This window comes from Passer domesticus, chromosome 7 (assembly GCF_036417665.1).
Source record: "Passer domesticus isolate bPasDom1 chromosome 7, bPasDom1.hap1, whole genome shotgun sequence".
NCBI classification, from domain to species: Eukaryota; Metazoa; Chordata; class Aves; order Passeriformes; family Passeridae; genus Passer; species Passer domesticus.
The window spans coordinates 50,892,267-50,907,399 of record NC_087480.1 but is presented as its reverse complement, the minus strand read 5'-3'; the positions used below and the strand labels follow the sequence as shown (position 1 = coordinate 50,907,399).

At 39.7% G+C, this 15,133-nt stretch overlaps 2 protein-coding genes across 4 annotated transcripts in view; one reads left to right on the top strand and one right to left on the bottom strand.

Moving 5' to 3' along the window:
* The window catches only part of USP33 (ubiquitin specific peptidase 33), a 35,529-nt gene extending 33,172 nt beyond the window's left edge, over window positions 1–2,357 (bottom strand). For 2 of the 3 annotated variants that reach the window (XM_064428547.1, XM_064428548.1), the window contains exon 1: window positions 2,153–2,356. The gene's annotated coding sequence lies outside the window, so the exon portion shown is untranslated. Of the gene's footprint in view, window positions 1–2,152 lie in introns of all 3 variants that reach the window. The other variant, XM_064428544.1, reaches the window with a different exon arrangement.
* A 119-nt stretch (window positions 2,358–2,476) lies between these two features.
* The window catches only part of MIGA1 (mitoguardin 1), a 32,779-nt gene continuing 20,122 nt past the window's right edge, over window positions 2,477–15,133 (top strand). The window contains exons 1-7 of the mRNA XM_064428578.1: window positions 2,477–2,661; window positions 3,470–3,639; window positions 5,365–5,542; window positions 6,529–6,665; window positions 6,908–7,034; window positions 7,452–7,588; window positions 8,343–8,466. Coding sequence (XP_064284648.1) covers window positions 3,517–3,639; window positions 5,365–5,542; window positions 6,529–6,665; window positions 6,908–7,034; window positions 7,452–7,588; window positions 8,343–8,466 — 826 coding nt within the window. The 5' untranslated portion in view covers window positions 2,477–2,661; window positions 3,470–3,516. The remainder of the gene's footprint in view (window positions 2,662–3,469; window positions 3,640–5,364; window positions 5,543–6,528; window positions 6,666–6,907; window positions 7,035–7,451; window positions 7,589–8,342; window positions 8,467–15,133) is intronic.

Genomic DNA, 15,133 nt, shown 5'->3' with positions numbered 1-15,133 from the left:
ACCCCATCCCATGAAGTGAAGTAATTAATGCTCCAAAGTAGGATTTATCAACAAATTTTGCTTTAAGCATCACAGACTTACACTTCAAAGAAAAAATTCTCCTCAAGTCCAGTCTTGGAGGGTTTTTTTGTGCTCCTGACTAGTCTTTTCATTCCCCAAGAAAAACAAAATTGAGCCATCAGAGAAATGTGGACCATAATTCAAAGCATCATGACCAGCAACGTGCTTATTATTCAGTAGAATTCCACAGCATCACAGACTTGTGTGGTGCCTACCATGGAAAGCCTATCAGACCCACAGAAAACTCCCATCAAACACTACGGAATTCAACTGATCTCGAAAATTATCTTTGGGTCATGTAAGGAACCCAATTATTTCCTAAACAAACAAAACAGACTTTAAATTATTTCAAAAAAATTTGGATTAATTATTTCATCTGCCTAGTTACAGCAGTTAACACTTCAAAACTACTGAAAAAAACAATTGTGTGTTTTATGTATTCCACCGATATTCTAAATATGGAGCTGTTTTAACAGATCATTTTACAGAATTCAGTAAGGGAATGCTGATGGAAGACTTTAAGAATAAAAGGATTATTCTGAAGACATCAATTACATGAAGCAGCAATTGTTTCTTCATTACAGGCTTTTATTATTTTGTCAGTACAGCTCTGAATAACAGCATCTCAAACCAGCAATCTGTAAGTTCAGGCTTCTTCGTTGCACTTACAATTATTTTACCAGTGATGCACTGGAACAATTTCATTTAACATTTATTTATATTTTATAGCAACAAAGCAAGAGTGACACAAGATGCAACTTTGTACCTGAACACTTAATTACTTGGAATACTAAGGAGGTCTGGAAGTTCAGTAATTACCTACCATATTAATATTCTTCAGAAAAAAACCCACCAGCATTCACTCAAAGCTACAAAAGCTCACTGAAATGATAGCCTTATGCATATACAAATTGTTAAGTTACATTTTTTTACCACTTTTCTAAAAATCTGTGTTTTAATGAAATTTTATAGAAATTACTTCAATTACTTTTGTACACGAATGACATTTTTACCAAACTTAAAATTAGTCTTTTTAGTGTGTCAAATTAAGGTTCATCTTTCCTATTTCTTGATCCACGTTCCTTTATATTCCATTAATCAATAAGTAGTTTTGAATTTTATCTCACATCCCTCTGTATTTTTATCTTTTTTTAACCTATCAACAATAAACAAGGGCATCCCACTTCTTGAAAAAATGACACCACCAATCCAGCTCTGGTAAAGAACTTAATTTATATCTATTTAGCATAAAACCTGCTATTTTCCCACTAAATGACAAAAGTGTGCTCATTAACCAGGTCAAAGGTACTTGGTCTTTCTCCTCAGGCACCAAGAGCTACCCACTCAAGCAAGACACAAATTGGTAAATAATTTCCATTACATTCTCTTTCCACCCGTAAGTACTGTTCCAACAGAGAAAACACATTTAAAAATATTCTGGAGTTGAGGTATATCCTCTTACAAGGACATACCCTCTTCCAGTTTTTATTTTATATTGGCTTTCAGAGCATAGAGGCCACTCTTTCGTTTCTTTCTTCCACCACGCTAAATCCTAACTATGAAACCCACTAGCTAACCTCTATATTTCTAAGAGGATTTTGCTAACCCGGGCTTTGCCTAAGCGCAGGAGAAGCCTGCAGTGATTTTCCATAGGCGCTACCCCGGACTTTTCCCCCAGGCTGTTCCACCCTCATACCCGATGATCCATCCGCATGGGTAACTCGGCAGCGAACAGGGCCATTTATCGGTAAATTGCTGCGTTTAGGGACTGCGCGTTATCGCCGCCGCACAGCTGCAACTTCAGCAGGGACCTGCGGAGCGCCGTGGCCGCTGCCAGGCGGCGGGAGGGCGGTCCGGCCCCGCACGGCCCCGCTGCCCCGCACGGCCCCGCTGCCCCGCACCGGCCCCGCTGCCCCGCACCGGCCCCCGCCCAGCCCTGCGGGACCGCCGCGCTCCGCCGCCGGCACGGCTCCCGGGCCGGCCGCCGCCACCGCACCGACACGCCTCGGGCTGTGCGACCGGCCCGCCGCGCTCCCAGCCCCCGCCACACCGAACCCTCCGCCGCTGCCCAAGCGGGCCCTTCCCCTCTTACCGCAGCAGCCGGGAGGATGCGCCGCGCACGGATCGCGGAGCTCAGCCGGGCCGCCACCAGCCCCGCGTGTCGCCCTTGCCTGCGGGGACAGCGGCGCTGCAGCGGGGCTGCCGTGGCGGAGCTGGGCGCGCCCGGGCCGCCGCTCCGCCGGTGCCGCCCCGCACACGCGCGGCCGGGCGGGCGCGGCTGCCGCGACGCCGCCGCGGGACGCGCCCCGCACAAAGATGGCGGCGCCGAGAGCCTCAGCCGCTCATGTGAGCGCTGCCCCGCACAAAGATGGCGGCGCGGGCGCGCACCCCGCCCCCGCCCGGCCGCCCGCAGAGGAGCTGCCCGGAGCAAAGATGGCGGGCGCGGAGTCCCGACGCCACAGGTCTCCCTCACGTGGTAGCGGCTCCTCCCGGCTGACAGCGGCCGCTTCTCCCTCTGCCGGAAGCGGATCCCGCCGGTCTCCGGGCAGCGCCGGGGCCGGAGCGGAGGGAGCTGCCCGCGCCCCGGTGCTCGGCGGGCAGGTAGGTAATAACTGAGCGCGGCGGCTGTAGCGACCCCGCCCGGGGAGAGGCGCGCCCGCTTTGACCGGGCGGCTGCGGGGAGCGGGCTGAGGGGCGCGCGGGGCGCCCGGTTCTGCCCGCTGCCCGCCCGTGATGCCGGGGCTGCCCGGGATGGGGAGGGCTCGGCGCAGGCGGCTTCTGCCCCGAGGCTCCATCGCCTCCCGCCGTGCCGCGGTTGCGGTGCCGGAGCCGCGGTTCGGAGGCTTCGCCTTGTGTTCAGCATCAGGGAGCGAGAGAGGTGCGCCCGCACCGGGGATTACGTCAGGCTGTAGCGGTCGTGTCTCGTGGCGTGTCTGCAAAATAAACGTAGCGCTGAATGGGATGATAAACTTCTACTAGCCGCCCACAAATCTTGTAATTGTTTCGGGTGGCAGATACGTTCCTGCAGCAGTCGTGGTTTCAGGGGCAGGGCTGCTGCCGTGCGTGCCTTAGAGGCTGTAGCCGGGAGCGGCCGGCTGATCCAGGCACACCGAGCACACCGAGCTCCGTGGTCCTGCCTGTTGTGCAGCTGCACTTCTGCACACGGCAGTCGGACAAACGGGGCCTAAGCTGAACCAGCAAATTTGCTGTCGCCACATTAAGTCTTGCCTCTACTCAAAAACATCAATCAAACAAGTCATGTACCTGTGATTGAAGAGATTTGAGCTTGTAGAAGAAAAATGTCCTGGGCTTCTGTTGCATAGCTATGCAACCTCCTTTTAGGAAGGATGCATCCTTCCATAGTTATGCATCCTTTACATCTTCATAGTATGTATCCTTCTTTTGCCAGAATATTCCAGAGACCATCTGTGATTTTTTCCAAGATAGTTTTGCTTAATGAGGTATGGGAGAGAAGGAGCCATGTCAGAAGAAGCTGCTACTGAGACACGATTTTCTCTGAAGACAGTAGCTTTACGGGTGTTTAATCTTCCCCTTTCCTGGTATTATTCTCTTAACCAGGTAATAAATACATTATCTAAATTTTGTTACTTTTGTTATACATTTAGAAGTTTATTGCGGTGTTGTACATGCTCTTGTGGTTGTGAATTAAATTCACATAGAATACATTGGGGTTTAGTTTGTTTATAACACTGCACTAAAATAAGTGTGTCTTTTTGTCTTTTTCTGCTAATAAATGCTTAGTACATCATCATACATCTGCTTTACCTGCAGTGTCTATATATCTCCATTTTGTAATACTGCAGTGATATCAAGATATCGAAATTCTCAAATTGTTTTTTTTTCTTGTAGATTTTTTTTGTAGTTACAAGCTAAACATAAATGTTGTTAAATTTTGAATAATTGTATTGAGTTTGCTTTTCAAACTAGGTCTTTAATATAACTGTATTGAATTACACGCTTATAAGCAGAAGCTATGCCATATTTCACAGTTCCCTGTAGGTACTTTTCTTTTACTGCATATAAAACCAGGATAAGATATTCTCAGTCTTAGTTGCATATGCTCATTTCCACATTTTTAAATATATTAAATACCTCAAAACTCTTACTGTAATATCACTGTTTTCTTTTTCATGTGGCAGTATACTCATATCCTTTTTTAATACCACTTGCAACTCCCTTACGTGCAACTATTAACTTTCTTCTTTTTAGAGGTTTTCATTTCACTGTTAATCCATTTATGATCATGCTTGAGGGCACACATAAATTTAGAAAAATCCTTTTGCAGTTCTTTGAAACGGCAATGTTTTAACATTTAATTTTATTATCTTGGAGGTTTTAATCTCAGGTGTTTGGTTGTTAGCTCTTTTCTGTGAAATACACTAGTCTTTTGTAAATTTTGTAAGTTTTGTGCTGGTGCTGTGTTCCAGGCATTTCCTTTTCCCCACAGAGTACAGTGGCAATTGTAGACCTCGGTCAAGGCATGGCACCAGGAAGGGCAGGGTTCTCAAGTGAAAGGTGCTTGACTTGTTGACTGTAAACTCGGTGCAGAGAGAAGCTTTCAATGTTTCTTCAGATTGCACAGTGGTGATAGTCTTTAGCAACTGCACAGCAACCAGCAGTGCCAGAGTGCAGCGGTGCTGTGTGCTCTCTCTGGTATGAGGAGTCGTGTTACACAAACACCATGTGAGGCACAAGGACTGTAGATCTGGTTTTCTCCCAGCATTCCGTTCCTCAAGCAGCATAAGTTTCCAAAAGATTTTGTGAATGTGAACTGTGGTTTCCAGTTAAATGGCACTTTTCTTCTTTGTGTATCTTGTTATTTTGCGTGTTACAAATTTTGTCAATTACTTTTGATACAAGTTGCTTGTCCATGTGGCTCTTATTTACTAATTTAAACACCTATAGACTTATGGCTGATCTAGATCCAAAATAAAATGTAATTTTTTTTTCAAAACTTAATTTAGAGAAATGTATTTAAATACATGTTCTACTCAAACTGAAACACCACATGGATGTTGGCATTAGGATCTTCCACTCTTTCACAGTGCAAGAAGTAGTGTAGTTGGGAAGGCGAGTTCCTTCTCAGTATTTTTTGCTGTTAGAGATTTAATTGAAGCCCTGCATTGTCCTGGCATTAAGAAGAAATTTGAAAACTCCTAATCTTTGTTTGAAAGTAATTTGTGTAGATCCCCGTAGTCTGTGAATTTGCAATAGTTCTTGGTGCTGCAGTCTGTCTCTCAGTGTATATACATATTTGCAATTAAATCACACTTTCATTTTTAGGTGAAGCTTTCCCCAGGGTTAAAGAAGCTTTTCACAGTAACAGCAGTGAGTGCAATATCTGTGATTTTTCTGGCCCATCACTTTAAAAGGAGACGTGGAAAGAAAAACAAGAAAGTGCCACCATGGGAGCCAACTCATCTCGTATTAGAGTGTACCAAAGCAGCTGCTTCAGAAAAAGGTAAGTCATGGAACCCCCAAGTTGGGGTTTTTTGTTGTTTTCTTGGAGGGGAAAGAAAGTTGTGTAAGCAGATGCATAACTGTAGTAGTAAACCAAACTCTTTTCCTTTGATCATGGAATAGTTTGGATTGGAAGGGACCTTTACAGTTCATCCCTGCATTGAGCAGGGATATCTTCATTAAACCAGGTTGATCATAACCCCATCCAGCCTGGGGTTATGATCAAACACTCAAGGCCAACCCTGGCCTTGAGTGTTTCCATGACTTCTCTGGGCAATCATTCCAGTGTTTTAGCACTCTCATTGTAAAAACTTTCTTCCTTGTTACTAATGTAAAGCAGCCCTCTTTTCGTTTTAAAGCCATAACCCCTTATCCTATTGCAGCAGACCCTACTGAAAAGTCTGTTCCCATCTTTCTAATAGGCCCCCTTCAGGTACTGAGAGGCTGCAGTAAGGTCTCCCTGGAGCTTTCTCCAGGCTGAACAATCCCAACTTTTAGCCTTTGCTCAGAGGGGAGGTGCTCCATTCCTTTATTCATCTCCATAGCATGGAACACCTGAGTAGGTTCAAATTTTTAGACTTTAAATTTTGAGTTTGTCAAATTAGAAACAAGATTACAGTATCTTATAAAGAAGCTGGGATTCTTGTCAAAGGTGAAGTTTTAATAATGAACCAGGATTAAAAATCTTTTTATCAATAGTGTAGTAACAATGGGTTTTGCCATTCTTGCATGTGTATCTCAATACAGAGAAATTCAGAGCTGTTTTTTTAATAGAATAGGTGAATAATTAAACTAAAATGTATGGTTATTGTTACAGACAGTGAATTCTAATGTGTAATTTCTCAAGTAGAACTGTAAATAAAAGAATAATTGTTGTTTGCTTCTAAACTGAATTTTATTGAAAAGAGTAAATGCAATTCTTGATATACTTGCACAAGAAGCAATATTTTGAGTTTGCAAGAGCTTTAAAATAAATGTGTCTCTTAGGTTCTAGTTGTTCCAGTAGTCGACAAAACTTGACTCTTTCTCTGAGCTCTGCCAAGGAAAAAGGATCTCAGTCCTGTATCTATGCAAATGGAGGACTTTTCAGTAAATACTCTGGCTCAGTTCAAAGCCTGACCTCGGTAAGTAAAACTGTTTTAAGGCTCTTGAATGTCTGTTAAATTGCAGTGAATATGCATCTAAAGACTTCACTGAGCTGAAGGAAGTTTCCTGAATGAACTGCACAGGCAGCTAGAGATGCTGAGAAACCACTGTCCTTACCACCGAGTGAAACCAGTTTCTAGGCAGATGGCTTGGATGTAATGTACTCTGGCAGGAATGTGGTTTTAAGGATGCTCTCTGTAACAGCACTTTGTTTTTTAAGGTTCAGAGTGCCACCTCTTGTCACAGTTGTGCTTGTGCCAATTCTAATTCCTGGGATAAAGCAGATGAAGATGACCTTAAGCTTGTCAATATTCCAGTGACTACACCTGAAAATTTGTATTTGATGGGTAAGTCATAGTAAGAATATTCAGCATCCGCTTACAATAAACATAAATGATTTCTTGCTTTATGGTAAAGTGACACAAAATATTACTGTGTTCTTTCTCAGTGTTCTATCGGCAAGTGTCTGAGAACATTTCCATAAAATAGTGAAATCATATTTGATCTAAAGTTAGTTTTCTAGAAGATTTTTTCTGTCACTATTTGCAGTAGTAATCCTTAAAATCAAGCCCTGACACATGGGGAAAATGGCCATGTGTCTTTACACAAAAAGAAGGTAAATATGTACTGGGTATATACTGATACAGGCTGGGAAGTGATGTTTATGAACTTACATCTCTGTGATAATTATGCTTACTTTAGCTGTATATTTTCCCATGTCTGTAAAACGTGAGTGCAGCTGAAGCTGTTGCTGCTCTCCCCAGGTATGGAGCTGTTTGAGGAGGCACTGAGGCGCTGGGAGCAGGCCCTAACTTTTCGTAACAGGCAAGTTGAAGATGAAGCAATCTGTGGTTCCATTAAGCTGGGAGCAGGAGATGCAATTGCAGAAGAAAGTGTAGAAGTGAGTACATCCCGTCTATAATCTACTGATGCTGCCCTGACAATTTATTCTGTGTTACTACTTGAATCTTTGCAAATTCAATTACCAAACTTGACAATTGATTCAATTTCCAATTTAATGGTATTGTATTTAAAGGAGATCTGAATTCATTTCTTCTGACTTTTTTGGTTGGTTATTTGGAGGAGGGTATGGGAAGGGAACTAACATTATTTATCTTTTGGCAATTGCTGATGCATCAGCGTTTGCTTCTGGACAGTATTGAGCTATCAAGCAGACAACTTCCCTGCATGTAATCCCTTGGGTCCTCTCTTTCTTTTATGATTATGTGAGAGGGTATCTGCTTGCCAGAGATAAATGTCTCAGGGAAAAACGATCAATTTGTGCACATTTACAAACAATGTGCTTAAACTTTATTTGTTTTCCTCCTTTCTTATAAACTAAATGCTAAAAATATTTTGAAATAATCAGATGTGTTACTTTCATTATTTCTAGTGCAGCAAACATCACAAATAATTTTAAATTATTTTTAAATTTAGATTTTATTTTTTATTACTCTAAATAAAATATGTGTGTGTTCTGAAAAGTGTATCTATTGTGGATGTTGAAGTTTTCATCTGACAGTGTGCCTGTGTGGTTTGTAGAAAATTAATGTGGCATGGTTTGTTCTGTGAAGGCTTAATATCCTTGGATTTTACAAAGGAATCTTACAGGCTGAAGGCAAATAGAAAAGCTGCTAATGTCTGTCTTCTTGCAGGATATCATTAGTGCTGAATTCATTCATAAGCTTGAATCTCTTCTTCAAAGAGCTTATCGTCTTCAGGAAGAGTTTGAAGCCACCCTTGGGGTCTCTGATCCTGCTGCTCTAGCTAATGATATTGGTGAGTACTGCTACTTTACATCTTTTTTGCTTGTAATTATGGCTCTTGGGGGGAGGACTGAAATATCCACTGAGCAAAATTATGTTTATCGGTAAATCAACAACAACAAAAAAATCACATTATTATGTTTTGTTTGATGAAGTGGTTCTATTTTAGATAACGGTGGATTGAAAGGAAATTGTTTTCTTTGTAACTTGTCAGTATTTAAAGATTTATACAGCAAGAATATATGACCCTTTTCATAGCATGGGTGTTCAGAGATTTTATGCATCTTCTGAACTATGAAACTTTATATGTTTTTGTCGTAATTCTTTTACCAAAATGGGAAATTAAACTAGAAAGACTTAATCTGAAGCAGATATCCATTAGCAAAGGTCTTATCTCTGTTGAGTTAAATTTATCAGAGCTCTGAGTGACTAAGCTGTTACAACAGCGAATATAATGAGTAGTTGCTGCCCTGCTGATTAACTACAGATAGTTTGATTACTTTTATTTGAAGAATTGGATATTAAAGATGTACCCTTTCATAATTCAAAATGAAGCATCTGTTCTCAAATAAGCGTAGAGTTTAAAGGCAGAGCACGTTCTGGGATCAGTCTGGCAGGAGCTGTGTTGCCTGGCACGAGGTGGCAGTGCTGTGCTGTGCTGTCCTCTCTTGGCCCTCCTCGTCCTGCATCAACCAAACACAGCCTTGACAAAGTGGGGAATTCGATTTAGGTCAGAGCTGGTTTTTGACTCATCTGCATACACGTGTAAATGTAACCCTTAAAGCAAAAAAGCATTTGAACGGTTCATTTTGGTATCTGAAACCATCAGAGTCAAGCTGCATTTTATACCCCATTATAATTAGAATTTCATTTGTGATTTCTGTCTTCAGGCCAAATTAATAAAATGACACTCAAAGGACTTCATGTGAATCCTCAATGTGTTTAGTTATTGTTTTGTTTGATTACCCTGGGAGTATTTACCATTAATATTTCATTTTTTAGATGTGATAACTAAATTCTTGTTTACCAAGAATGTTCTGAGAATTTGATTCATTTCAAACATTCTTTATAGAAATTATTTGTGATCTCTTGAGTTACTTTATTATTTAAATTTTATTTTTGCTGGCCCAGATGAGTGAGGAAAAAGTGGTGAACTGGTTTAGTGAATACTGTTTTCTATGTTGAGAATTTGGAGCTTTTCATCATTATCTTTCTTGAATTTTTGACTTGAACAGCAAGTATATTAAAGGATGCCTCACTTTTTCAGAATGTTTTAATAAAAAATCAGAAGGACAATCTCCTGTGAGGCACTTGTGATGCCTTGAAGGGTTCAAGAGTCACAAGAATAAGCAAATCCAATAAAATTATGAAATCCCAGTGGTCAAAAGAAATAAAGATAGTACAGCCTTCTTTGCGCTACTAAGAATGAGAATAATACTCTACTGCAAAATACAACCTACGGTTCTGAACAGAAAGAGAAATTGAGGGTGCTATGCTATGTAGGAATGACTATAATTTGTGGCAAAAGAGGTAGCTGAAATGTTTTTCTGGATGATTTATACCTAAAACTTCCTAAAGAAATTGGATAAAGAAAGCATCCTAATCTACCACTTATCTTGGAAAATGAGAATGGAAGTTGTTTGTTTGTTTGTTAAGATTTGGAGATAAATGGGCAATTTCCCAATCATTTGGACCAATCTCCAGCATGTCATGTCTGTGAAAGAAGAGTTGCTAATTTGCAGTTCTGTTGCCACAGACAAAATAATACAGTATTTAATTTGTGTCAGTTGATACAATTTCAAAGCAGGTAAGTTTTCTTGGACTGTAGGTTTTTGAGAGATCTGCAGTTTGCTGAATTGGTATAGCATAAATTAGGTGATAATATTTAGCTCACTGATGTGAGCATTTATTTATATTTCTGCCCACTGTTAAGAGAAAGATTTACCTTTTAAGGAAGATATTTAGTCAAATACTGCAATTTTATCAACCATATAATTGATTATAAAATAATTGTAGAACTGGAAGTTGATAAAAATTTATAATTTAGGGTATTTAAAATATTGAATTAACAAAAAGCAAATGTTAATAATAAAGATCTGAATCATCTCTTTAAATAGTAATAAACTACATTTGTACTACCAATCCTGGCAGGTATGAATTGTACATATAAGTGAGAGATTTTAAAAGAAAAATTGTGAATAAACACTTCAGGAAACTTACACATCATAATCAGTGGAAGCTCTTGGCACATTGCTGCCAGAAAAAAGCTTTTCTAACCTTTGGCTGTGTGCAAAGGACAGCAGCAGCACAGAGGCAGAGATGCAGTCTTGGGTCAGTGTGGTTTTAGAATACTGTGTCCAATTCTCCTGGTCATATTTCAGAAGACTGGAGATTCTAGACAGCTCAAACAAGCCATAAAAATTTTCCATGTTTTGGAAAGACAAACTGATCTGTAGTTCATGTTGGACATGTCAGCTCCTTATTGAACAAAACACTGAGAGGTGACTGACTTGTTCTGAATAGCTGCTTACACATGGAAAAGGTATGTGATGCTGGGGGAATTGTAGACCTTGTTGTCAGAGTCATAACTAGATAGAATTTCTGGTTGTTCAAGTGAAACAAGTGAATTTCTGAAGTAAGCTACCCTCAACATGCTTCAGAGGCAAGATTTTTTTTTTTAGTGTTGTTTTGAGGGATGTTTCATTCTTTGAGAAGAAGATACAAACCTGGGATTAAATGGTCAGTGTGGTCTTTCTGGCATTTAAGTATTTCCCCTTGCTACTATTTTTCCTTCTTCTGTGAGCTTTGGAGTGAATAAAATAAAGCCTTTGTCCTTAATAAATTTGTAATTGCCCCATCCATGGAAGTGCTCAAGGTCAGGCTGGACAGGGCTTTGAGCCACTGGACCTAGTGTTGGCAGGGGTTGGAATTAGATGGTCTTTAATGTCCCTTCCAGCCCAAACCATTCTGTGATGACACAGCTCGTTAAAAATGCTTATAACCCACTCTTGTGGTTCAGGGTTTCAACTGTTCACCGGCAATAATAATCACAAAATGTTTAGCTCTGTTTTTTTTCTCTTACACATAGGAAGGATAGATATGGTTTGTGGATTTTTCTTCTGTTTCCTCTACCTGAAGTGCTTGTGATCAGCCACAGCTGGAGTTGAGGCTCTGACAGTTGGACAGATGCTATCAAGTGCTACATAAATTCCTGACAGGCGCTTCTTGTTCTTACTTATAAGAATGGAAGATGTTTAGAATTTGATTTATAAGGAACTCCAAATTTGTTCAGAAGGAAACTTACAGAGGTAAAAATTTTTAGCAATTTCTCAATTTTGGCTTTCTCTGTAAATTCTTCTATCAAACTTCTGGAGCTCCTGAAACCTCTCACCTGCTATTTATCTGCTGTTCACAGATGCTGCTCCTTCCCAAAACCTTTAAATGCTACTCTTCACAACGTTTCCCTCTACCAAATCAAATTTAGATCTTAGTGCTGCCATTCATAAATCATACCACAGACTAGCTTTTCACTTTGTGATCCCACTTACTATTTTAAGTTGGTTGTGCTTGATAAACAATTTGCCAAGCAGCAGGCTTCTGGAGGAGGCTGTGCTGACATGTCACATGGGAGAGCCAGGAATGAGTTACCTGGGGGCCTGTTGGAATACAAGTGCTTATCACTGCAGCCACTGTCTTTCTTCCTGTGCTGTGTCTGAAGTGCCTCTCTTCTGCCTGCTAGGACAGCTACTTCTGATATTTCTAAATGTTCAGCTTTCAGCAGTGCAGAAGACAGAGGTATAAATAAATATGTTTTCTCTCCATAAGTAGAATACTATTAAGAGTAATAATAATAAAAATAATGGCAAATAATAATTTTCAACTTGGTAAGCTGTTGTTGAGTTATAAATTATTAATACCACCCTGGAAAAGACTTGCATTTTAAATAGATGAAATAATGGAATGCCATTGTGTTCACTGTTGTTGCATTCTCCACTGGACTTTCAGTATTATCATAGAGATCAGTAAGCTAAAATAGGAAAAAGTACTTCTGGACATGAAAATAAAGAAATATGTAGAGCTAAACTGTGGTTGTTTTTAGTACTGTGAACCAGCATGGAAAGCCTACAGACAGGCATGAGGCTGCACTCCATCAGAAAGGAGGCACTTGGCACAAAACTGTGAAACAAATTATTCATCCTGTTATTTCTGAGTGATGAATGTAAAGGTGTGTAGAGGGTTAAAAGCTTCCAGTACTTTCAGTAGTCTGCCCTTGAAGAAAGCTCTCCATTTTTTTTTTTCCTATTTAGATATTTTCTAGCAGACTGAAATGTTAGTCAAGTTAACTTGGGAGGAATGCAAAGAGTTGGGAGAGAAACAATAGCTTTACTTACAAGCAGAATTTCAGGTCAGAGGGGAAAATTCTCAAATTGTAGGGTTCCTTGTCAGTGCTAAATTCCTAGTACTTCATATTATTTTAATTTCTACTATAAAAAGGAATGCTAGCATTCAAACTGATGGTGGCTTGTGTACACTGGCCCTTAAACTTTCTGACAATATTAAAATGTTTTAGTATTAATACATTCTAATTTTTATAATACTTGCTTTTTATTGTGTATCAGTTATACAGTTTAAAACAAATTAAGTGTTTAAGCTACCACAGTAAAATCTCTCACAAAGGTCTGTGCTGTTGGATGATTTTGTTGAAAGGTTTGTCTGTTTCTTTTTTTAATTTTCTTCTCACACTCAGAGGTATGTCTGGCATTTTGGAGAGAATAAGCACAGCCTTTAACCTAGTCTCTAAACTGTTTGGAGAACTGATTTACATATTAGAAACCTTTTCTTGAGCAGCTCTTAAAACCAGCAAAAATCTTTGCATAATCACTGAAGCTGTTGAAAACTCATTTTTATATAATTTATTAACACAGACTTCTGTAATGTCTTGGATGGATTAATGGATTAATATCTACAGCCTGTATTTTCTTCCTGCCTCTGAATGTTATTGGAAAAATTTTAGTTTGAGTGTATTTTATTTGTCTATATACAGCAAATGTTTCTGGTTATAATTCCTAGTCTCCAATGAGGAGCAGCTTGTAGTACTTCAGTTAGGTGAACTCTAGTATTACATACTATAAAATAAGTTAAAGAGTCATGTAACTTTTTATGTTAGCTTGAAAACTTTTGCTTGTTTGTTCCTTCAAGATAAACGTACATTAAATAATTTCTTAATTTCTTGGAGAAGGCCTGAACATTTTTATAGTGGCTCAAACAGGATTGAAATCGAAACAAAAGAAAACAGCCTTTTCTCTAAGTGTGAAAATGTATTCATCCCAACAAATGAGGGAAAGAAAAGAAGTATTTCTAAGTCTGAGGAAAAGCCCAGAGAAGTTATTCCAATCCTATATTTTAAAAAATAATGCATATTTTGAACACCATTTATTGCTATTGCAGTTTGTTGAAGTTCAGTAACTGCTAAAACATGAGGTCTCTTATATTGCAACTTATTGCTACAACTCCTTATTTCTGATGCCCAAGAGATACTCAAAGTGCAGATGTTTGAATTGGATTGTATGTTTTCCCTAATCAGTAATATTTAAATCTTCCTTTTAAAGGCATTTTGTCCAATATTAATAGCACTTCCTTTCTAAATGGCTGTCCATAAAATTCCTTATCACAAAGCACTACAATGCTTGAACAGAGTAAGATTGGTAGTTAGAAGTTCAATCTAATACTGGAGCAAACATATTTTTGCAAACTTTTTGTCTATAAAAATACTATAATGCTTGGCTTTCTCAGTGATACTCTTAGTTTTGGCAGTACTCTACTAAAAATGCAAAGTAGCTTTGCTGCTGGAAAATACTGGTATTCATAATATGTATCTTTTTGCAGCTATTTGCTAACATGGAGTGTATTTTTCTGTTAATCCTAGAAGCTGAAATCTTTTCAACAGTGGTTCAGGAATTTCTATTTTACTCTTCACTGACCCAGCAATGGAGAAGTCAAGGTCACTTACTATGGTCAATTAGCTTGGAGGTTTTTCCAAAAGCACTTCCAATAAGATGAGAAAGAATCTGTTTCTGGTTTTTGAGGACTCTCTTTGCTGTTTGCCCAACAGCTTTGCCATTAGATCCAGCAGTGCAGGCTATTTATACACCTCATTGCTTTCCCTTAAATGGCATCCCCGAGCCCTGTCTTCTTTCTGTCCACACCAAAACTCCTGTCTAAGCCCTTGTCTCTCTCACTTCTTGACTCCTGCCATGTTTTGTCTTGCCTTGTCCATTTAAAACTTGCTTGTCTGACATGGACTTAGCTGTTGTTTATAAGAATCACCTTTGCTCAGTTTTCTAACCAGATTATCCCTCTCTTAACAAGTGTCTCTCCCTCGGGAACTTCTCTTCAAATGAAATACAAGCTGGTCCTCCTTTTAGCTCTAAAAGCTGCTTGTAATGGAGCCACAATCCACCAACATGATTTTATTTCCCAGACTTTGTTCAGTTAGCTGTTCCTGTGCATCCCTGCTCAGACTTCCTAACACAAAATGCATTTCAACTAATTCTGCTTGGCTTTTACAGTATGTGGGCAGTTGCAATTTTTTAAAAAGTACATATTTACCTTCTTTTTGAGTAAAGAAAAGTAATAATTTTCCCCATGTGTCAGGGCTTGAATTAATAACTGCTTGCCTG